Source organism: Tamandua tetradactyla, chromosome 3 (assembly GCF_023851605.1).
Source record: "Tamandua tetradactyla isolate mTamTet1 chromosome 3, mTamTet1.pri, whole genome shotgun sequence".
In the NCBI taxonomy this organism is placed as follows: domain Eukaryota; kingdom Metazoa; phylum Chordata; class Mammalia; order Pilosa; family Myrmecophagidae; genus Tamandua; species Tamandua tetradactyla.
The window spans coordinates 148,407,107-148,429,954 of NC_135329.1; the positions used below are offsets into that span (position 1 = coordinate 148,407,107).

The 22,848-nt window shown below is 37.7% G+C and overlaps 1 protein-coding gene across 6 annotated transcripts in view; it reads left to right on the forward strand.

The window, feature by feature from the left end:
• The window catches only part of MTX2 (metaxin 2), a 150,143-nt gene that overhangs the window by 56,529 nt on the left and 70,766 nt on the right, over positions 1-22,848 (forward strand). For 5 of the 6 annotated variants that reach the window (XM_077154250.1, XM_077154252.1, XM_077154248.1 and 2 more), the window contains 3 exons: positions 4,801-4,884; positions 5,283-5,370; positions 5,779-6,247. In XM_077154250.1, the coding sequence (XP_077010365.1) occupies positions 6,208-6,247 (40 nt within the window). In that variant the 5' untranslated portion in view covers positions 4,801-4,884; positions 5,283-5,370; positions 5,779-6,207. Of the gene's footprint in view, positions 1-4,425; positions 4,512-4,800; positions 4,885-5,282; positions 5,371-5,778; positions 6,248-22,848 lie in introns of all 6 variants that reach the window. The other variant, XM_077154249.1, reaches the window with a different exon arrangement.

Below are 22,848 nucleotides of genomic sequence, written 5' to 3' on the forward strand. Positions count from 1 at the left end.
ATTCCTTGATGCTGAGTCTCAGCTCATTCTAGGATTTCTGTTCCACCTTGCCAGGAAGGTCCACACCCCTGGAAGTCATGTCCCACATAGACAGGGGGAGGGTGGTGAGTTTGCTTGTTGTGTTGGCTGGAGAGAGATATTTTGCCTCTAATCTTACTGTTTCTCTTGCACATCTGCCAGTTCCCCGCTCTCTTTCCTGTCTCCCACTTTGGAGCTCACCTCTGGGACTTGTCTTTGATTTAGTTTCCCCAGTCCAACCCTCAGTACTCCCTCAGGATTTTAGCTCAGATTCCCACACAAACTCGGTGGACTTAAAAATCCTGAAAGTGTCAAAAAGTAGTCAAAATATTGTATCATTAACTTTATAATGGTGACAAAACAAACTTGGTAATACAATTTGAAGGGATAATGGATCTTCTTCACTTTTCCAAAGTTATACATAGTTCTCCACTGTGCAGAGAACAGACAGGAACAGAAGGTTTTTTCCCTTACATATATAATTTTAAAATTTTGAATATTTTATTTTTAAATGCTTCCAAACACAAAGAATGGTAGGAAACCCCCTACAGAGAACTACAACATACGCCATCCCTCCAGATACCAAGATCCACTAATTTTAACATTTTGTCACTTTTGCTATACCATTCTATCTACCTATCTATTTATCTATGTAAGCATTTTCTGAACATGAGTCTAAGCTGAATATATCATGATCCATGAACACTTTAATACTGCCATGTACATTTCCTGAGAACAAGCATATTCACTTATGTAACTACTCTACCTGTAGTTATCAAGTTGAAGATCTTTAATATTGCTATAAAGCTTATAGTCTGTATTCAGATTTTTCATATATCCCGATAATGTCCTTTTGAGCATTCTCTCCTTCCTTGCTATGTCCTGTCCAGGATCATACACTGCCTTTAATTGTCACTGTATTTTAGTTGTTCTTTCTCTTTTTTTATTGTGAGAACAAAAATAGCACATCGACTATTCTATCTCAACCACTTCGAAGCATACTATTCAGTGGGATTAATCACATTTCACTATGTCGCAGTACCCTCCTCGACTACCATTACCAAAACCTTTCTTTCCATCTCCCCAGAAACCCTATATCCATTTTTCATTAATTCCTTATTTCCCCTGCCCTCTTCCCTTGGCAACCTGAACTCTAATTTTGGTCTCTATGAGCTTGCATATTCCCTAATATTTTCTTTGTAGTTACCATGGAGCTTAAAATTTTAAGGCAATTTTATTGAGATATATTCACACACCAACAAACCATCCAAAGTATACAATCACTGGCTTAAAGAATCATCAGTTAGTTGTACATACAACCCCATGATCAATTTTAGAACATTTTCATTGTTCCAGAAAAGAAATAGAAAGAAAAAAAGAAAACCTAAATCCTCCCATACCTCTCATCCCCTGCTACTATTGGCCCATTGTATTGGCGTTGGACCTTTGTAACTGTTGATGAAAGAGTACTCAAATATTATTGTTAAATGTAGTCCATAATTTGCAATAAATACATTTTTCCCCATACTCTCTTTTATTAGTTCCTTGTAATAGTGTTGTACATTTGTTCTAGTTCATGAAAGAACTTTTTTATATTTGTACAGTTAATCACGGACATTGTCCATGACCAGATTCACTCTGTTATACATTCCAATGTTTTATTACGGGATATAAGTTTAACATTTTAAATCTGTAACAATCTTGTTTTCACTGATACCAACTTAACTTCAATAATGTACACAAACTATATTCCACCACCTCTCTACCAGCCCATCTTTATGTAGTTGTTGTCACAAATTATAAGTTGATATGTTGAGTCCCAAATCACTGCTTTTTCATTATATTTTATGTATTTGCCTTTAAGATCCTGTAAGAAGTAAAAAGTAGAGTTACAAATCAAAATACAATAGTACTGGCATTTATATTTATCCATGTTGTTGCCTTAGTGGAGATCTTTATTTCTTCACGCTGCTTTAATCTGCTGTCTATTGTTCTTTCTTTTCAACCAGCAGAACTCTCTTTAGCTTCTCTTGTGAATTCCCGCAGCTTTTGTTTATCTGAGAATGTCTCAATCCCACTCTCATGTTTGAAAGACAGTTTTGCTGGATTTAGAATACTTGGGTGACAATTTTTTTGCTTTTGACACTTTAAATATATCATTTGACTGCCATTTTGTCACCATGGTATCTGATGAGAAATCGGCACTTAATCTTAATGAGGCTTCCTTGTAGAGACATGTTGTTTCTCTCATGTGGTTTTCAGAATCTTCTGTCTTCTTTAGCATTCAGCAGTATAAGGTGTCGCAGTGTGCTTCTATTTGGTTTTATCCTGTTTGGAGTTCGTTGAGTATCTTGAATGTGTATATGCATATCTCTTGTTAAATTTGGGAAGTTTTCAGTCATTATTTCTTCGAATCTTCTCTCTCCTCCTTTCTCTTTTTTCTCTTTTTGAGATTCCCGCAATGTGAATATTGGTATGCCTCATGGTGTTCCACAGGTTCCTCAGAATCTATTTACTTTTCATCATTCTTTCTTCTTTCTGCTCCTCAGACTGGATGTTTAAATCGCATTATCTTCAACTTTATTTCAGCCAGCTTCATACTACTGTAGAGCCCCTTTAGGGAATTTTAAATTTCTATTAGGGTGGTCTTCAGTTCTGGTTGATTCCTTTTCATTATTTCAGCTTCTTTGACATTCTCTTTGTATTCATTTATCTTTTTCCTGGTTTCATTTAGTTCTCTATGCTTTCCTTTTGCTCTTTGAGCATTTTTTTTTTTTTGGTGGTGGGGGGCAGGGCATGGATCAGGAATTGAACCTGGCTCAGGTCTCTTGCATGGCAGGTGAGCATTCTACCACTGAACCACCTGTGCACCCTGAGCATATATTTTTTAAAAGTCTTTTACTGATATATCCCAGGTCTGGTCCTCCTCATCAATGGTTTCCAATTCAAGCTTTAAATTTTCTTCTTTGCTTAGGCCATTACTTCCTGTTTCCTTGTATGTTTTGTAACCTTTTGTTGAAACCTGGACATACGAATTTTAACGTGTTATCACTGGAACTTAGACACTGAGACATCTGCCTCTTAAGCCTGTATCCAACCAGTGTATGACAGAGCTTTCGTTGAATGCTAGGAGCTAATGAACAAAACAAAACAAAAAAAGAAAAAAAAAGGAATAAAAGAAAACTTTCATAATCTCTGCTGATTGACCTACACAAGTGATCTCCTATAGAGCTTCTCCATACAATACGTTTAGAGAATAGCAGGAGGACAAAGTATAGGGGCGTCCCTGGTCCTTTCTGTGCATGTGTCTGTTTTTGAGTGTGCATGTGTAGTCCTAGGAATTCCTCGATTTACATGGATAAAAAAGAACCCTCTTCCCGAAGAAACAGTTTTCTCAATGTCCCAAGCTCTTCACTGTATATCCTTCAGCTAGCAACCTCTTGCCCCAGGCAGCCACTTGACTCCTCCCTCACTTCATTTTGTTGGTGACTTCTGTGAGCTGCTCTCAATATACACAGGGCAAATTCTGAGATGGTGAGTCCCTCAGGCCACAATCAGACAGATTGGGCCATTTATATCTACTCCCAGTATGTGCATGAGGGTTATCCTGATCCCTCTGTAACCAGATTGGCCTTGGGAGTGCTGGTGTCTCCTGTCTAAGCTGGTGAGGGGTGGGGGAGGGGCAAGCCTGTTGCTCAAAGATCCTACTGCTTTTAAGTAGTTTCTTTCTTCATTGCTCTGTTACTATAGTCCTTTAACTGTTTTCTGTAGCTTTGAAAAATATGTTTCTGCCAGTTTTTGCTAGTTGTTCAAAACTTCTGAGGGATGATGGAGACCTGAAACTTCTCACCCCATCATCTTGATTGGGGTGGGGCCTGAAAGCTTTTCTGATGATTGACACAAAAATACCCAAAGCAGATCATTTCTCTTAGCAATACCTCCTGTGCTGGTTTGAAATGATGTATGTACCCTAGAAAAGCCATGTTTTAATCCTAATCCCATTTTGTAAAGGCAGCCATTTCTTCTAATCCCTATTCAGTATTGTATGTCTGAAACTGTAATTAGATCATCTCCCTGGAGATATGATTTAGTCAAGAGTGGTTGTTAAACTGGATTAAGGGGAGGCGTGTCTTCACCCAGTTGGGTGGGTCTTGCTTAGTTTCTGGAGTCCTATAAAAAAGGAAACATTTTGGAGAATGAAAGAGATTCGGAGAGAGCAGAACAACATAGCCGTGAGAAGCAGAGTCCGCCAGCCAGAGACTTTGGAGATGAAGAAGGAAAATGCCTCGCGGGGAGCTTCATGAAACAGGAAGCCAGGAGATGAAGCTAGCAGATGATGTCGTGTTCACCATGTGCTCTTCCAGATGAGAGAGGAACCCTGACCATGTTCACCATGTGCCTTTCCAGATAAGAGAGAAACTCTGACTATGTTCACCATGTGCCCTTCTACTTGCGAGAGAAACCCTAAGCTTCACTGGCTGTCTTGAACCAAGGTATCTTTCCCTGGATGCTTTAGATTGGACATTTCTATAGACTTGTTTTAATTGGGACATTTTCTCTGCCTTAGAACTGTAAACTAGCAACTTATTAAATTTCCCTTTTTAAAAGCCATTCCATTTCTGGTATATTGCATTCTGGCAGCTAGCAAACCAGAACAGCACCCTCCACCACCGCCCCCATTATGACGAGGAAACTGAACATAACATGTTCTTTACCAGCAGTTTTATCTTCTTGAGCACAGACAAGAGAAGGCTATTATCTCTCTATTTCTATCACTCACAGCTTCCTGTCAGCACTGAATCTCAGCCAAAGAGAAGCTGCTGTTTGGTAAGGCGCTGATGAGTTTATCTTCATGCAAATTTTGAGGTAAATTTAAATTTATTTTTCAAGCTTCCTAATTGCTGAAGGGAAAACAAATATTGATAAGCCACTCTTAAAAAGCTCATAATCTAGTAAGGAAGCAGAAATATGAACAATCAACTGCAAGATGTTCAGAGAGATATGGAAGCACAAAGAAAGGAGATACAGCTTTCTAAATGTCATGGACAGTAATTCCTACAATACCTGGCGTCCTTTGCAATAACACAGTAAGGTATCTAACTTTGTGATTTATTGTATGATTTAAATTGTTCAGGTCATCTCTCTGAACCTGTTTCTCAGCAAATGGAGGGTTTGGCCACCAGATGATCTCTGAAGTCTATTTCACTTGTAATATTTTATGCTTCTAAACCCGTAACTCTACTGATTTCTCTTCAATTTTACAGGTGTAATTTAAGGATTTACTAGTTAAAAGGGAAAAAGTCACTCAAGGAGGTGCCCCAACTTCTTCCTACCCGCCTCCGGGCCAATTAGGTGAGCGATGTATGAGATTAAACTGTCTTATTCTCCACAATGAGCCTCATTTCGGGTGTATAGAATTGAGGTGCAAACGATCTCTTAGCTTAAGTGCTGCTGAAGCCTCCTTATGTCTGGCAAGCATTTGTGAATAAAGAAATAATTACACGCTAATGTCTGTCGATGGACCCATCAACCCAGGAATGTAGTAAAAAGGGAATTAAGATGGGTTAGAATCTGGACCTGAATTGTGTCCCTGGGCGAGAGATTTGAAAAACTCTAAGTCTGTTTTTAGTCATAAAATGGCGATACCAGTATCATCCTAATAGGTTGTTCAGAGAATGAACTGAAATAGACCACATATTTTTAAATTGGCCTGGTACCTAGTGGGCGCGAAAAAAATTTCTTTCCTTTCTTTTCTTGCAGAAAGTTTAATAAACACCTCAGGGTCCTCTCCAGTCCCCTTGGCCAGAGACTCGGATCAGATACCAAGCAGCCCGGACGTCCCCACCAGCCTCACGTGAAAGAGAGCTCAGGACTGCCAGGGACTGCTGTCCGGGCAACGAGGGCGCGGGGGCGGGGCCGACGGAAGAGCTCGTGCGCGTCTGTCAGCAGCGCCGGAAGTTCCTGTTCGGGCCTGGCGGTAACCTTGGGTTCTGGCCGCCGCTGTTTCTGCCGCTGACGCTTTCGCCGCCGCCTGTGCCGCCCCTACTGCTGCCGCGTGGGTGAACCTTGTGAGTCCCGAGCCTCAGCCCAGGTCAGGCTTCTTGGCTGACGGGAGCCCTCGGGATTGGGAAGGAGGACGTTTAGGGCCGAGGGGAGCAGGAACCACGGACGTGAGGACTCCTAGTCGACATGTCTCTGGTGGCCGAAGCCTTCGTCTCCCAGATTGCAGGTAACGCGCGTGGCCGTACGCAAGGGCTGAGGACTGAGGAGGGGCCTGGCGCGGGGCTTCCGCGGGGAGGAGTGGAGTATAACCGGAGTTTTCTCTAAGTTTTGCGGCTTTAGTTGCTGAACCCAGAGCCGGAGGTATAGGTGAGCAGAGAGTACAAACCTCATCTCATGGATGAGAAAACTGAGATGGAGACACTTAGCCAAGGTCACTCCACTGGGGTCTGACTCCCTTTTGCTTTTCCTGGGCGATGTTCTGTCCAGCGTCGCTTTCTGCCTGAAGGGAGTGGAATGCTTGGAGGACGCAGTAGATTAGGATGGAGGTGGGGGCGTGGCCACAAGAGTTGGACATCCAGAGGCTTCAGTCTAAGAGAGGGGGCAGCCTCGGTCTTGGAATTTAAACTTTAGGGTTTAAGTTAATCTGTTGGCATTGAGGGGCCATCGAAGTTCATGCTTCCTCTCTAACTAATGCAATATTGCCATTTGCCATGTCTTTAGGATTCATTGAAGTATCTTTAAATCTACATATACTTTTAGGAAACACTTTTGATTCGATGGACTGAATATGACGTGAACAGATCTGAATTTATAATGTTTTCTGGTATTGAGGTTCTTTACTGTAGTGAAAGAAATTAAGTATTGTTGAGAAAGCAAGGAGAGTGGTAGGCATAGGTAGTCTAGGTGTAGGTTTTGATGGACAATAGTTAATCTTTAAGTGGATTTAACGTTAAGTACCTAATAGCATTTTCAGCATGACTACAGTAATGTGACAATCACAAGAATAAATTAGGTACTTTTGAGATAAGGTGGTACTTTGGAAATGAGAAGTACTGAATGTGTCATAAAATTTGCCAAAGTGTATTTCATTGATTTGCATTTGTGTGAACATAGATTTTTGTTTTCCTCTTCCACTTAAAATAAATATATTGCTTCCTAGCGGAGAGAGAAGCTACCACTAGATTGCAAGATACAGGAGAGCAGAGATCATTTTTATTTTGTTCCCTGCTGTATTCTGAGCACCTGTCAATTAGTGCTCAATTCATGTTTGTGACCTGAGTCAATGAATAATCTTGATTTCAAAAATGGTTTCTATTTTTACCATATATGTTGGAAAAAAATGATCAGGTTTATATAGTTAAATCATTGGATTTGATTTAGTTTGCCACTAAGTTAAAAAAAAGAGATCAGCCATTTCACAGTTGTGGACAGATATTGGTATACTGTATGCATTGCATCCCAATGTATGATTTCCTGTAAAGAGAGAAAGACAGGAATGTCTTTTAATAAGTTTGGAATTCTGCTTCAATTATGATGTTTAAGAATTTTTAGGAGTTTTATCTGTTGGCTGTCCTGGTTGTTTATGGTAAACTGTTACTCTTGGAAAAGGTATTGAAAGGTGGATAATTCGATAAATGGTATAGGGGCAACTGCTAAGTCAGAATACCACGTGAATAAATTCCAGATGCATTGAAATAAACCATAAAATTAAAATAACATAATTAGAAGAGAATTTAAGAGAAAATATAGATTATTTTAATAATCTTGTGATAATAGAGGAGGCCTTAAGCAAGACAGAACCCAGAAGCCAAAAAAGAAACAACTAGCTGATTTGGTTGCAGAAAAATTTATAATGCTTTCTGTGTGAAAGATTCCATAAACAGAATCCTACAAATTAGTAAGAAAAAGACATCTCAACAGCATCATGGGCAAAGGATATGAAGAGGAATTTCACAAAAGGGAAAATGCAAATGCAAATGAACGTTTGGAAATGAATGATCATTAACAGTAGATAGCATTTTCCCCACCTACTCAGGTAGGCAGAAATGAATATGAATAAGTTTGTGGGAAATTGAAAGAATATTTTGCACCATATCTGAACATCATGCATGCTTGGAATCACCTAATAATAAGATACCTGTCTTTCAGTTAACGGTCTGCATCTATGCACCATTCCAAGGAATAACATGAGAATAAAAACATCCCCCCTGCCTTCTTCAGATGTTGGAAGGATCAAATGAGTTATCTTTGGAGAACCTTACTGGAATACCCTGTTATCTGTATCATCAACATAATTCAAGATGCCAAGAAGAATCACACTTACTCTAAAACTCACTTTCCAAAACTCCAGAGTACTTAAATCAGATGTTCTTTTCTTGAGAATGATTTAACAGCTATTGGAAAATGTTAATACTTAGAAAAAAATGTTTGCAGAGGAAACAGTAGAACCATTTTGAAGTTCATTTATCAAACATTTATTGATTATTAACTATATGCCTGTCACTCTGAGTCTTGGGATACAAAATTGGATATGTAGTCTAAATAAAGAGAGTTTATATTGGTGGAAAAAAAATTAAAGCAAGGAAGGAAAAAAGTCTATAAATACAGATATCAGAATTACATGAATTCTGAATATTAAACAGTATCTTAAATACCATTTGATTAACTATCAAAATGATGCATTGTCAAAATATCAAGTAAAAAATTATTACAAATATCACCTTTACTATAGTAGTGAGCTATGTTATTAAATATTTTCAAATTTTTTATTTCAGGAGTTTATTTTATCTAATATTACTGTAACTGCCTACAGTTTTTTTTTAAAGAAAAGAAAAAAAAACAATGATTTTCAGAGCAAATTTCAATATGCAGCTACAGTACAGTTCCCAGAGTTTGTCATAGGCTACCATGCCCTCAACTCAGATTTTTCCTTCTAGCTGCTCCAAAACCCTGGTGGCTTTATCAGAGTCAGAATAATGGAATCATACAGTATCTTTCCTTTTGTGTCTGACTTATTTTATTCAGCATTATGTCCTCAAGGATTATCCATGTTGTAATATGTTCTGGGACATCATTTTGTCTAAAGGCTGCATAATATTCCATCGTATGTATATGCCACATTTTGTTTCATCACTTGTCTGTTGATGGGCACCTGGATTGTTTCCTTTTCTTGGCAGTTGTGAATAGTGCTGCTATGAACATCGGTGTGCAAATGTCTGTTTCACTGCCCTCACTTCTTCTGGGTATATACCGAGTATTGGTATTACTGGGTCATAGGGTAACTCAGTATTTAGTTTTCTGAGGAATCGCCAAACTGATTTCCACAGCAGCTGAACCATTTTACATTCCCTCCAACAGTGAATAAGTGTTCCAATTTCTCCACATCCTCTCCAGCATTTATAGTCTCCTGTTTGTTTAGTAGTGGCCATTCTTATAGGTGTGAGGTGATATCTCATTGTCGTCTTAATTTGCATTTTCCTTGTAGCCTATGAAAATGAGCAGTTCTTCATGTGCTTTTTAGCCATCTGTATTTGCTCTTCAGAAAAGTGCCTGTCCATTTCCTTTGCCCATTTTGATGAGCTGTATAATTTCTTTATGTACATAGCATATCAAGCCTTTATCCTATTTGTGGTTTCCAAATATTTTCTCCCATTGAGTTGGCTGCTGCTTCATTTTTAAACAAAGTCCTATGAAGCTCAGAAGCTCTTGATCTTAAGGAAGCACATTTAATTTCTTTGTTTTTTATTTTGTTAAGCACATTTAAAGTATATACAAATATATTAATTATAGCATTATTAGTAATGGCAAAAAGCTAGAAATATTCTAAGTGTGTCTCAAAATATTTTAAGTTCACATTATTACAGATACTAGCAATGATCAGGTACACCTGTTAAAGTATATTGGCTTGATAGCATACCGATATTAGGTAAAAATAAGTTACAGATTAATATATTGTTAAATAAAATAAACCATACGTAAACAGGTATATTTTTATATAAGCAAAGAAAAATTTACAGAAGAATATTCAACTAATTTTAAGTAGCAATTTCAGGGTAATAAAGCTGCGGTATTGGAGGAGGGTGAAGGGAGAGACTAAACTATCCTTCTGAATTGTTTGAATTGTTGTAGTGATGTTTCACTCACTTTTGTAATTTATATGATTATAATTTTAAAAGATTGTATTTTGACAAGAAGCAAAAAAAAGAAATGGTTAAAGTAATTTATCTGCAACTTTATGTTTGACTTCTAAATGACTTGTGTGACTCACATCTAACTACTCTTTCAACTGTTTCTGTTTCTAGGATTGTAATTCCATTTTTTTGGAAAAGTTCAACCCCAGGAATTTAGAGATCTATATCCTCATAATCCTTTTATAACCTAATAAGTAATTATGAATCTGCTTTTGTAGTTTGGATGTCTAATTTTTGGTGTATTTAATTATTTATTTTTTTTCCTTTCAGTGGACATAAGCCAACACATTGTTTGATATTTCTTTTGGAAACATTAGAGGCATCTAGTATCTATCTTTGATGTTCTTGAAATGCCTCCCTGAGGCACACGGGCATCTTTCTGAAAGCCTTTCCTGAACCCGCTCAGTTTAAATGAACCACTTCTGTCTCTCTTCTGTCTCTTTACTACCAGGGTATCCCCACCAAGTTCTTTCAGTCCTTACTTCATATGACTTAATGATTTATTCTATTTCAACTGTTTACTTAAGTTCAGACATTTGTCATTTCTGACCTGGATTACTATAGTAGCCTATGAACTAACTTCCCCAGCTTTTAGTGTGGCTTCCTTCCAGTATATTTTCCACACCTCAGGACTCACTGTTTTTGTTTGTTTTGTTTTAATTTTCCTAAAATGCTAGTGTAACTCCTTTTGCTTTAATATCTTCATTGGTTCCCCCTTGTTAGTAGGGTAGAGTGAGGTATATATGATCCTTTATAACTTAGACCAAGTTTATTTCTCCAGCTTCATCTCTTGTCATTTCTTTCCTTAAACTTTACCCTTTCTAAAGTATTTATAGTTTACCTCTTTGGCACATGTTGCCTTTTATCTGAAATGTCTGCTTTACTTCGATAATTCATTCCTGTTTGTCCTTTAAGAATTAGTGCAGGGGGCTATTTTGACCTACAGGTCTACCTGATTTTTTTTTTTTTTCTGTCAAATGAGAAAGCTTTGTTGTTTTGTTTTTCTTTCTGATAATAATGATTCATAGCTGTTGTAGAAAATGAGTACAATCCAGAAGAGCATAATGATAAAATAAAATTCACCTGAAATCACAACATCCAGCTTTAGGCTTTAAATTCCCATCATTATCATTTAGAGTTTGGTGAACAAAGCTATCTCATTCTTTCTACCTAAACTAAAAACTTTGTCATAAATAGTATATAATATACATACTTTTTAATATGTCATATAATGTATTGGGGGTTCTTTCTATTTTATGAATGTAATTATACATATCATAATTTTTAATGGTTGCATAGTATTTCCTTGTAATGAAGGAATCATGATTTACTTATTTAGTCTTATTCTGATGTTATTTAAGGTGTTGTATCAGCCGGTTCAACCAGAGAAACAGGCCCAGTAGGATATTCATATATGAAGGTAATTGGTTTTCACTCTTGTGGAGGCTGGCCAAGCAAGTAAAAGTCCCCCAGAGTAGGCAGTTAGGAAGGGAAGATCATAAGCAGACAGAAACCCCACTAGCATGAGCTGATGATGGCAGTTCACAGGCAGGCAGTCAGGAAGGGAAGATCCAGAGAAAGAGCAGTTGTAGGCCCAGCTGCTATTGGGAGTGTATGATCTCAGGGATGACTTAGTCCCTCTTCTAAAGGGCTCCCAGTGGATTAAGACATGCCCACCCACAATCCCATTTTGATTAAGGTAAAGACATCCAATTAGGGAATCCCATTATATCTGCAAAATCCCTTCACAGCAGCACATAGGTTAACATTTGAATAACAAGAAGGTACATATATGCTACAAAATGTCAGTGGCTTCCCATCTGTCTTTCCGATACCCTAACATGAAACATACTAGAAAGGTAATTCTGAGGCATATAGTTCAGCCTAGCCAATTTGTTACGAACCAAAACCATCACAGGTATATATGATTTTTTCTCTGTTGTAAGCAGTGCTTGCTTATGCATTTGTGTATCTACTTAGTAGTTTCTTGGAATATATTTCTTAAAATGGAAGAGGATTTTGAATTGTTCTTTTAACTCAGTTGTATGTAAAGGAATGGTAAACTAATCTGAGTGAATAGTTTGGACGTCTAGATGATGACATGCTAGATTTAGAACTTTAAAGGAGGATGGAAATAGGTCTGGGTATTTTGGATGGTTTTCAAAATCTTTTTATTTATTTTTTCCTAGCACAAATTACAAATGTTAGTCAAATGATGCTGTTAGCATAATTATCTTTTTTTCTTTTCTTTTATTAGAGATGTAGGTTTACAGAAAAAATCATGCAGGAGTACTGAATTCCATATACCTGCACTCATATATGCAGTTTTCTCTATTATTAACATTTTGCATGAGTGTGGTACCTTTGTTAAAATTGATGAGCCAATATTATTGTCATTATACTGTCAGCTATAGTGCATAGTTTACATTATGGTTTTTAAAACTTCATATTCTGGTAATATACATACAACTTAAAATTTTCTTTCAACCACATCCAAATATGCAAATTATTGGTGTTAATTACATTCACAATGTTGTGCTACCATCACCACCATCCATTATTTCCATTTTCCCAAACAGAAACTCTGGACCAATAAACATTAACTCCCTATTCTTTATCCCTGCCCTGTTCCCTAGAAACCTGTATGTATGTTCTAGTTTGCTAGCTGCCAGAATGCAATATACCAGAAATGGAATGGCTTTTAAAAAGGGGGATTTAATAAGTTGCTAGTTTACAGTTCTAAGGCCGAGAAAATGTCCCAATTAAAATGAGTCTACAGAAATGTCCAATCAAAGGCATCCAGGGAAAGATACCTTGGTTCAAGAAGGCTGATGAAGTTCACGGTTTCTTTCTCATCTGGAAGGGCACATGGCGAACACAGTCAGAGTTTCTCTCTCAGCTGGAAGGGCATATGGCAAACATGGCATCATCTGATAGCTTTCTCTCTTGGCTTCTGGTTTCATGAAGCTCCCTGGGAGGCGTTTTCCTTCTTCGTCTCCAATGGACTCTCTGCTTCGTGGTGCTGCAGCATTCTCTGCTGTCTCTGAATCTCTCATTCTCCAAAATGTTTACCCTTTTATAGGACTCCAATAAACCAATCAAGGCCCATGCAAATGGCTGGAGACATATCGTCCCTTAATCCAGTTTAACAACCATTCTTGACTAAATCACATCATCCAGGGAGATGATCTGATTACAGTTTCAAACATACACTATTGAACAGAGATTATTCTACCTTTACAAAATGATATTTTGATTAAAACATGGCTTTTCTAGGGGACATACTTCCTTTCAAACCAGCACAATGTAGTTTCTGATTCAGTGAATATGCATATTCTAATGATCTCATATCATTGTGCTCATACAATATTTTTCCTTGTGTCTCTGTTTATGTTACTAAACATGTCTTCAAAGGACGTTCATGTTGTGTATCAGAACTACATTTCTTTTTATTACTGAATAAATATTCCATTGTATGCATATACCACATTTTGTTTGTCCATTCATCTGTTGATGGAGACTTGGGTTGCCTCCATCTTTTGGCAGTTGTGAATAGTGCCACCATGGATATTGGTGGGCAAATATCTATTCAAATCCCTGCTTTTACTTCTTTTGAGTATATACCTAGAAGTGAGATTGCCAGGTCATGGAGTGACTCTATACTTAACTTTCTCAGGACCTGCCAAACTGTTTTCCTCAGGTAACTGCACTATTATACATTCTCACCAAATACTTGTAATTTTCTGTTTTTTCAATGGTAGCCATTCTGGTGGGTATGAAATGGTTTTTCCTTGCGGTTTTGATTTGTATTTCCCTAGTGGCCAATGTTGCATATCTTCATGTACACTTTTGGCTCTGTATATCTTTTTTTGGAGAAATGTTTATTCAAGTCTTTTGCCCATTTTTAAATTGGACTGTTTGTCTTTTTTGTTGTTGAGCTGTAGGATTTCTTTGTATATTCTGGATATTCAACCCTTATTAGATATGTGATTTCCAAATATTTTCTCCCCTCTGTAGGTTGTCTCTTTACTTTCATGATCAATTCCTTTGATGTGCAAAAATTTTTTATTTCATTGAAGCCCCTTGTTTTTGTTTGTTAAAGCTGCTGGAATGGAATATCAGAAATGGAATGACTTTTAAAATGGGAATTTATTAAGTTGCAAATTTACAGTTTTAAGACTCTAAAAATGTCTAAACTAGGGCACCAAGGAAAAATACTGTGCTGGTTTGAAAGCATGTGTCCCCTAGAAAAGCCATGTTTTAATCTAAATCCCATTTCATAAAGGCAGAATAATCCCTATTCAATACTGTATGTTTGAATCTGTAATCAGATCATCTCCCTGGAGATGTGATTTAATCAAGCCGGATTGTTAAGCTGGATTAGATGATGACATGTCTCCACCCATTTGGATGGATCTTGATAAGTTTCTGGAGTCCTATAAAAGGGAAATATTTTGGAGAATGAAGGAGATTTCGGAGAGAGCAGAGAGTGCTGCAGTACCACGAAGCAGAGTCCACGAGCCAACAACCTTTGGAGATGAAGAAGGAAAACGCTGCCCAGGGAGCTTCATGAAACTGGAAGCCAAGAGAGAAAGCTATCAGATGATGCCATGTTTGCCATGTGCCCTTCCAGCTGAGAGAAAAACTCTGACTGTGTTCACCATGTGCCCTTCCAGATGAAAAAGAAACCGTGAACTTCATCAGCCTTCTTGAACCAAGATATCTTTCCCTGGATGCCTTTGATTGGACATTTCTATAGACTTGTTTTAATTGGGACATTTTCTCAGCCTTAGAACTGTAAACTAGCAACTTATTAAATTCCCCTTTTTAGAAGCCATTCCATTTCTGGTATATTGTATTCTGGCAGCTAGCAAGCTAGAACAGACACCTTGATTCAAGGAAGGCCAGTGGGTTTGGACACTGCTGTCAGCTGGGAAGGCTTTGGTTTCTCATTTCAAATAACTTCCTTGAGAGCTTTTTTCTTTCTTCATCTTCAAAGGTCTCTGGCTGTGTGGGCTCTGAAGCTCCTTCCAAAATAGTTCCCTCTTAAAGGACCCTAGTAAATGAGCCCACCTTAAATGGGTGGAGATACATCTCCACGGAAACCACCTAATCAGAAGTTCCCACTGACAGTTGAGTGGGTCACAGCCCCATGGAAACAGTCAAAAAAAATCCTATCCGATGATTTTTTTTTAAAGAAACAGCCCGGATGGGGGTATTGGGGCTTTCATCTCTAGGGCTCACTCTGACCCCATCTACCCTCTCCTTTTTAACCTCTGCTACAGTTTGCAGCAGGATTTTCATCTACTTCATGACCTGGGTCCCCAAACACACTCCAAGAGTCCCTGAAAATACTGCCCCCTGTCTGCCCTCACCACTCCACTCCCAACAGAGCTTGGGTTTCTTTTTTTTTTTTTAAGTTTATTTTATTTATTTATTTATTTTTAATTTTCTTTTTTTTTTTTTTACATGGGCAGGCACTGGGAATCAAACCCGGGTCCTCTGGCATTGCAGGCAAGCATTCCTGCCTGCTGAGCCACCGTGGCCCGCCCCTATCCGATGATTTTGATGAGGATTAAAGAACATGACTTTTCTAGGGTACACAACTTTTTCAAGCAAGCACACCCCATTTATCTATTTTTCTAATGTCACTCCTACTTTTAGTATAAAGTCTGAGAGACCATTGCCTTTCACAGGGTTCTGCATATGTTTCTCCACTTTTCTTCTATGAGTTTTATAGTTTTGGTACTTATGTTTAGGTCTTTGATTCACTATTTTTTCTTATTTATTTTTTTTTTGCATGGGCAGGCACCAGGAATCAAACTCAGGTTTCCGGTATGGCAGGCAAGAACTCTGCCTGCTGAACACCGTGGACGCCCCCTTTGATCCATTTTGAGTTAATTTTTATATATGGTGTGAGGTAGGGGACCACCTTCTTTCATTTGCATATGGACATACAGTTTCAGTAGCACCATTTGTTGAAGAGACTAATTCTTTCCTCATTGCATGGGATTGGCAACCTTGTCAAAAATCTCTTGGCAGTTGGCAAAATGGGAGTTTATGTCTGAACTCACCATTTGATTTTATTGGTTTATATGTCTATCCATGTGCCAGTACCATGCTGTTTAGATTTTTTTTTGGCTTTTTCTTTTTTTGTGTGTGTGTGATAACATATATACAAAAAAACAGTAAATTTCAAAGCACAGTACAACAATTAGTTGTATAACAGATTTCAGAGTTTGGAATGGGTTACAATTCCATAATTTTAGGTTTTTACTTCTAGCTGCTCTAAGATAATGGAGACTAAGAGAAATACAATATAGTGATTCAGCAGTCATGCTCATTTGTTAAAACCTACCTTCTCTATAACTCCACCATCACCTTTGATCTTTCTCCCACTCTTTAGGGGTATTTAGGCTATGCCCATTCTAACTTTTTTATGTTGAAAGGGGCTGTCAATAATATGGGGGAGAGAGATGGAACTAGCTGATGTTGTAGAAAGACTGATCCCTTTGGGTTTCTGGTCCAGGGACCCATCTCGAGGTTGTATGTTTATGGAAAGTTATGGTAATCCGTGGAACCTTTGTATAATCTTACATATTGCCCTAGGTGTTCTTTAGGATTGGCTGGAATGGGTTTTGGTTGGGATTTATTAAGTTAGGAAAGCAACGTCTAACTGAAGTTTGCATAACAGCAACCTCCAGAATAACCTTTCAACTGTACTTGAACTCTCTAAGCCTCTGATACCTTATTAGTTACACTTCTTTTACCCCTTTTGGTCAAGATGGCATTGTTGATCCCATGGTGCCTGGGCTAGACTCATAACCTGGGAGTCATCTCTCACACTACCAGGGAGACTTGCATCCTGGATATCATGTCCCACATAACGGGGAGCACAATGATTTCACTTGCAGAGTGAGGCCACATCTGAGCAACAAAAGAGGTCCTCCAGAAGTAACTCTTAGTAATACCTATAAGTAGGCTAACCTTCTCCACTGCATACATAAGCTTCACAAGAGCAAGCCTCAGATCAAGGGCTTGCCCTATTGATTTGGGTGTCCTTAATATTTGACACAGTATTAGGGGTTTCCCAGGTGATAAAGTTTAATAGTTTTGTATTTTTTCTCCTATCCCTCAAGGAACTTTGCCAGTACTTCTTGATTATCTGCTTAATATATTCTGGGATATATCCAGGCATTATGTTAAGCTATACAGGATTAAAGGCTCTCATTTTTATTCTTGTCTCACTGTGTTTCGATTGTTAAATGAGCTGTCTAGACAGGTTAAGTTAGATTATATGCTACAGAAAATTTAGGTTCTGGACAAAATAAACCTTTCTTTCTTTAGTCTCAAAGAGTAGGTGAGATTCTAAGATATATACAGTGTCTTCCTTACCCATGTTCTGAATTACCTTGACCCTGACCTGATCACCTTCATTTTTATCTCTGAATACTGGGTTATACATACATAAAAGCCTCTAAAAATCCTGAAATAATAATTACCACTTTGAACAAAATGTGCCTGCTACAAAAGCCTGTAATCTAGGTCCCAATTTTTTAAAAGCATTTTCTAAATGAGACTGTACAATAATTGCTCTTTTGTTTCTGGCATATTTTGCCTCACTAGATGTCCCACAGGTTCATTCACAATGTTGCATGCCTCACAACTTTGTTCCTTTTTGTAGCAGCACAATATTCGATCATATTCCCATCAGCAGTGGATAAGTGTCCCAGTTTCTCCACATCCTCTCCAACATTTGTAGTTTCCTGATTGTTTAATAGCAACCATTCTTATAGGTGTGAGGTGATATCTCATTGTAACTTGATCTGCATTTCCCTTATAGCCAATGAAAATGAGCATCACTTTATGTGCTTTTGAACCATCTGCATTTGCTCTTCAGAAAAATGTCTATTCATCTCTTTAGCCCATTTTATAATTGAGTTGTTCTTTGTTGTTGAATTGTATGACTTCTTTATGTATACAGGATATCAAACCTTTGTCCAATGTGTGGTTTTCAAATATTTTTTCCCATTGAGTTGGCTGCCTCTTCCCCTTTTTGACAAAGTCTTTTGAGGTGCAAAAGCATTTGATTTTGAGGAGTTCCCATTTATCTATTTTTTCTTTTGTTGCCTGTGCTTTGGGTATAAAGTTAAGAAGCTATTACTAGGTCTTGAAGATGTTTCCCTACATTTTCTTCTAGAAGCTTTATGGTACTTGTGCTGGTTTGAAAGGATTTATATACCCTAGAAAAGCTGTGTTTTAACCGTAATCCCACTTTGTAGAGACAGCCATTTCTTCTAATCCCTATTCAGTACTGTATGTTGGAAACTTTAATTAGATTATCTCCACGCTGATGTGACTCAATCAAGAGTAGGCATTAAATTCCAGGTTGGTTTTGATTAGTTTACTGGAATCCTATAAAAGAAAGTTTTTTGGAGAAAGCTTCAGAATGCTGCAGAACCACAAAGCAGAGAGTCCACCATCCAGCAATTTTTGAGGCCTGGAGAGGAAGCTAGCAGATGACGCCGTGTTTGCCATGTGCATTTTCAGATGAGAGAGAAACCCTGACCATGTTCGCCATGTGCCTTTCAGATGAGAGAGAAACCTTGAACTTCATCAGCCTTTGTGACTCAAGGTATATTTCCCTGAATGCCTTAGATTGGACATTTCTATAGACTTGCTTTAATTGGGACATTTTCATGGCCTTAGAACTATAACTTATTGAATTCCCCTTTTTAAAAAGCCATTCCATTTTTGGTGTATTGCATTCCAGCAGCTAGCAAGCTAGAATAGTACTAGTTCTTAAATTTAGGTGTTTGATCCATGTTGAGTTAATTTTTGTATAGGGTGTAAGGTGTAAGGGTCCTCTTTAATTCTTTTGACTATTGATACTAAATTTTCCCATGGCCACTTATTAAAAAGACTGTTTTGTCCCAGTTTAGTGGATTTGGGGGCCTTGTCAAAAATCAGTTGACCATGGATTTGGTGGTCTATTTCTGTGCTCCTAATTCTATTCCATTGGTCAGTGCTTCTGCCTTTGTGCCAGTACCATGCTGTTTTGACCCACTGTGGTTTTATAACAAGTTTTTAAATCAGGAAGTGTTAATCCTCCCATTTTGTTCTTCTTTGTCTTCTTCTATTTTGTTTTTGCATGGGCAGGCATCAAGAATTGAACCCAGGTCTCTGGCGTGGCAGGCAAGATTCTGCCTGTTGAGCCACTCATTCTTCTTTTTTAGGATGCTTTTAACTATTTGGGATCTCTTTCCTTTCCAGATGAATTTGTTAACTACCTTTTCCAAGTCTTCAAAGTAGGTTGTTGGAATTTTGATTGGTACTGCATTGAATCTGTAGATCATTTTGGGTAGAATTGATGTCTTAACTATATTTAACCTACCTATCCATGAGCAGGGGATGCCTTTCCACCTATTTACATCTTTGATTTCTTTTAGCAATGTTGAGTAGTTTTTTGTGTACAGGTCCTTTACGTCCCTAGTTAAGTTCATTCCTAGGTGCTTGATTTTGAATGCAATTTTTTTCCTTAGCTGACTCCTCAGTTAAGATTGCATTGAATCTTAATTGTTTTGGGTGGAACTGACATCTTAAATAAATGTGGAATGTACTTCCATTTATTTACATCCTTCTATTTATTTAGGTCTTTGATTTTTTTCTGCAGTGTTTTGTAGTTTTCTGTGTATAAGTCCTTTCCATCTTGGTTAAATTTATTCCTAGATTCATTCTTTTAGTTGCTGTTAGAAGTGGAGTTTTTTTCTTAATTTCCTTTATGGATTGTTTTATTACTAATATATAGAAACACCACTGATTTTTGTGTGTTGACCTTGCCACTTTGCTGAATTTGTTTATTAGCTGTTCTAGTTCGCTAGCTGCTCGATGCAATATACCAGAAATGGAATGGCTTTTCAGAAGGGAAATTTAATAAGTTGCTAGTTTACAATTCTAAGGTCAATTAAACAAGTCTATAGAAATGTCCAATCTAAGGTGTCCAGGGAAAGATACCTTGGTTCAAGAAGGCCGATGAAGTTCAGGGTTTCTTTCTCAAGTAAGAAGGCACATAGTGAACATAGTCAGGGTTCTCTTGCATCTGGAGAGGCACATGGTGAACATGGCATTATCTGCTAGCTTTCTATCCTGGCTTCCTGTTTCATGAAGCTCCCTGGGAGACATTTTCCTTCTTCATCTCCAAAGGTTGCTGGCTGGTGGACTCTCTGCTTCTTGTGGCTATGTCTTTCTGCTCTCTCAGAATCTCCCCTTTTCTCCGAAATATTTCCTCTTTTATAGGATTCCAGTAAACTAATCAAGTCCCACCTGGAATGCATGGAGATGTGTCTCCACCTAATCCAGTTTAACAACCACTCTTGAATGAGTCACATCTCCAGGGAGATGATCTAATTACAGTTTGAAACATTCAGTGCTGAATAGGGATTAGAAGAAACGACTGCCTTTACAAACTGGGATTAGGATTAAAACATGACTTTTCTAGGGTACATACATCCTTTCAAACTGGCACATTAGCTTTAATAGTTTTGTTGTAGCTTTTTCAGGATTTTCTGTATATAAGATCATGCCGTCTGCAAATAAAGAACGTTTTTACCTTTTCCTTTCTGATTTGGATGCCTTTTCTTTCTTTTTCTTGCCTAATTGCGCTGGCTAGAACTTCCAGTAAAATGTTGATTAACAGTGGTGACAATGGGTGTCCTTGTCTTGTTCCTGAGCTAAGAGGGAATGCTTTTAGTCTTTCACCATTGAGTATGATGTTGTAAGTTTTTCACATATGCCCTTTGTCCTGTTCAGGAAGTTTCTTTTTCTTTTTCTTTTTTTTTTTTGCATGGGCAGACACTGGGAATTGAACCCAGGCCTAGGAAGTTTCTTTTTAATCCTAGTTTTCTATGTGTTTTTGTTACAAAGGATGCTAGATTTTGTCATATGCCTTTCTGTCATATGCCAATTGAAATGATCTTGTGGTTTTCTCTTTTCCTCTTTGCATATCACTACCTTGTAGGTTTCAATGTAGTTGATCATAATTATGATATGTTTTATTCTTTCTAGATATTTATTTAATTTTCATCATCACTAGAGTTCAGGAATATATAGTAGTATTTGTCGTGTCTTTTGAGATTAATTTTGTAAGAAATTTTTAAGTAGTTTTATTCCCTAAATTTACAAGTTTCCTCAAGCAGAGGAAATTTTCTCATGTCTTTAATTATATCTCCTGTGCTTTCTTCTCCTTTTGCTCTTTTGGAAAACGACTATTTAAACATTGGCTATCCTGTATCTCTCTGACAAGGGTTCATGTCATGCATTTTTTTTTGTATTCTGAGATATTTTTCCATTTGATTTCCAGGTTACCATTCCTTTTTAGGTTCATATGTTAATTAAAAATATATTTTATATTCAGGATATTTCTCTTCAATTGACTCTCCCTTCACTCTGTCATTTTAAAAAAATTGTCCATTGTCTCTGTCTACTCCAACAATTTTATTTAATTTGGAGCTGCTTTAATTGATCCCCTTAGGCAGACTCTCATTGTGAGTGTGTGTACTGATGTCTTTGTTCATTCTTGCAGTCAGAGTAGTAGTGAACAATATGTGAGTGATAGGAAGCAGTGCAGTCCACTCTGCTAAGGGCTAGTGATGTACTAAAAGCGTTGAGATACCAGAAAGAAGCCTTTCTGCTCCTAGCCTTCTCATTTGTAGATGTTATTTCTCTTCCATGCCTGAGGGATAGGGATGAACCTAGAAAACCTGTAGGGTTTCCCCAAAATTCTTAGTACCAAGTACCCAAGATGAACTCCTAGGATATGCGTGTGAGTGTGTGGCAGAATGATGAATACTAGGAGCCAAGTGTTCCCTGAGAGGGGAACCAGGTGTTCCCTTTTGTCTGGATAAGAGCTTACCTTATCCTGAGATCCCAGTAGAGCTGATATATACATTGCAGGCTTCTCAAGCTACAATCATGATCATGGCTGCTTTGCTCAAAGGATGTCTTTTCATCAGAGTTGAATTATGAATAGTACTTGAGGAATGCATTTTAAGCGTTGTCTTCGAAGACCAGAAATAAACGGAGAAATATATATATACACTAATTTTTGGGGGGTGCATAGTCCTGGAATATATATATACACTTTTATTGATAAATCTTTACATGCATACATTGCATACATGGTGTACAGTCAGTGGCTCACAATATCATCACATAGTTGTGTATCCGTCACCGTGATCATTTTTTAGAACATTTGCTTTCCTCCAGAAAAAGAAATAAAAAGGAAAAAGAAAAAACTCATACATGCTATACCCCTCACGCCTCCCTCTCATTGACTACTAGTATTTCCATCTACCCAATTTATTTTACCCTCCCCCCATTATTTATTTGTTTTTTAATCCATATTTTTTCACTTATCTGTCCATACCCTGAATAAAAGGATCATCATACACAGGGTTTTCATAATCACACAGTCACATTGTAAAATCTTTATATCTTTATATTATGTCTTTATACAATTTTGTTTAAGAAGCAAGGCAGCTCAGCAGTTTCAGGTACTTCCCTCCGCCACTCCAATACACCATAAACTAAAAAAGGATATCTTTATAATGCAGAAGAATAACCTCCAGAATAACCTCTT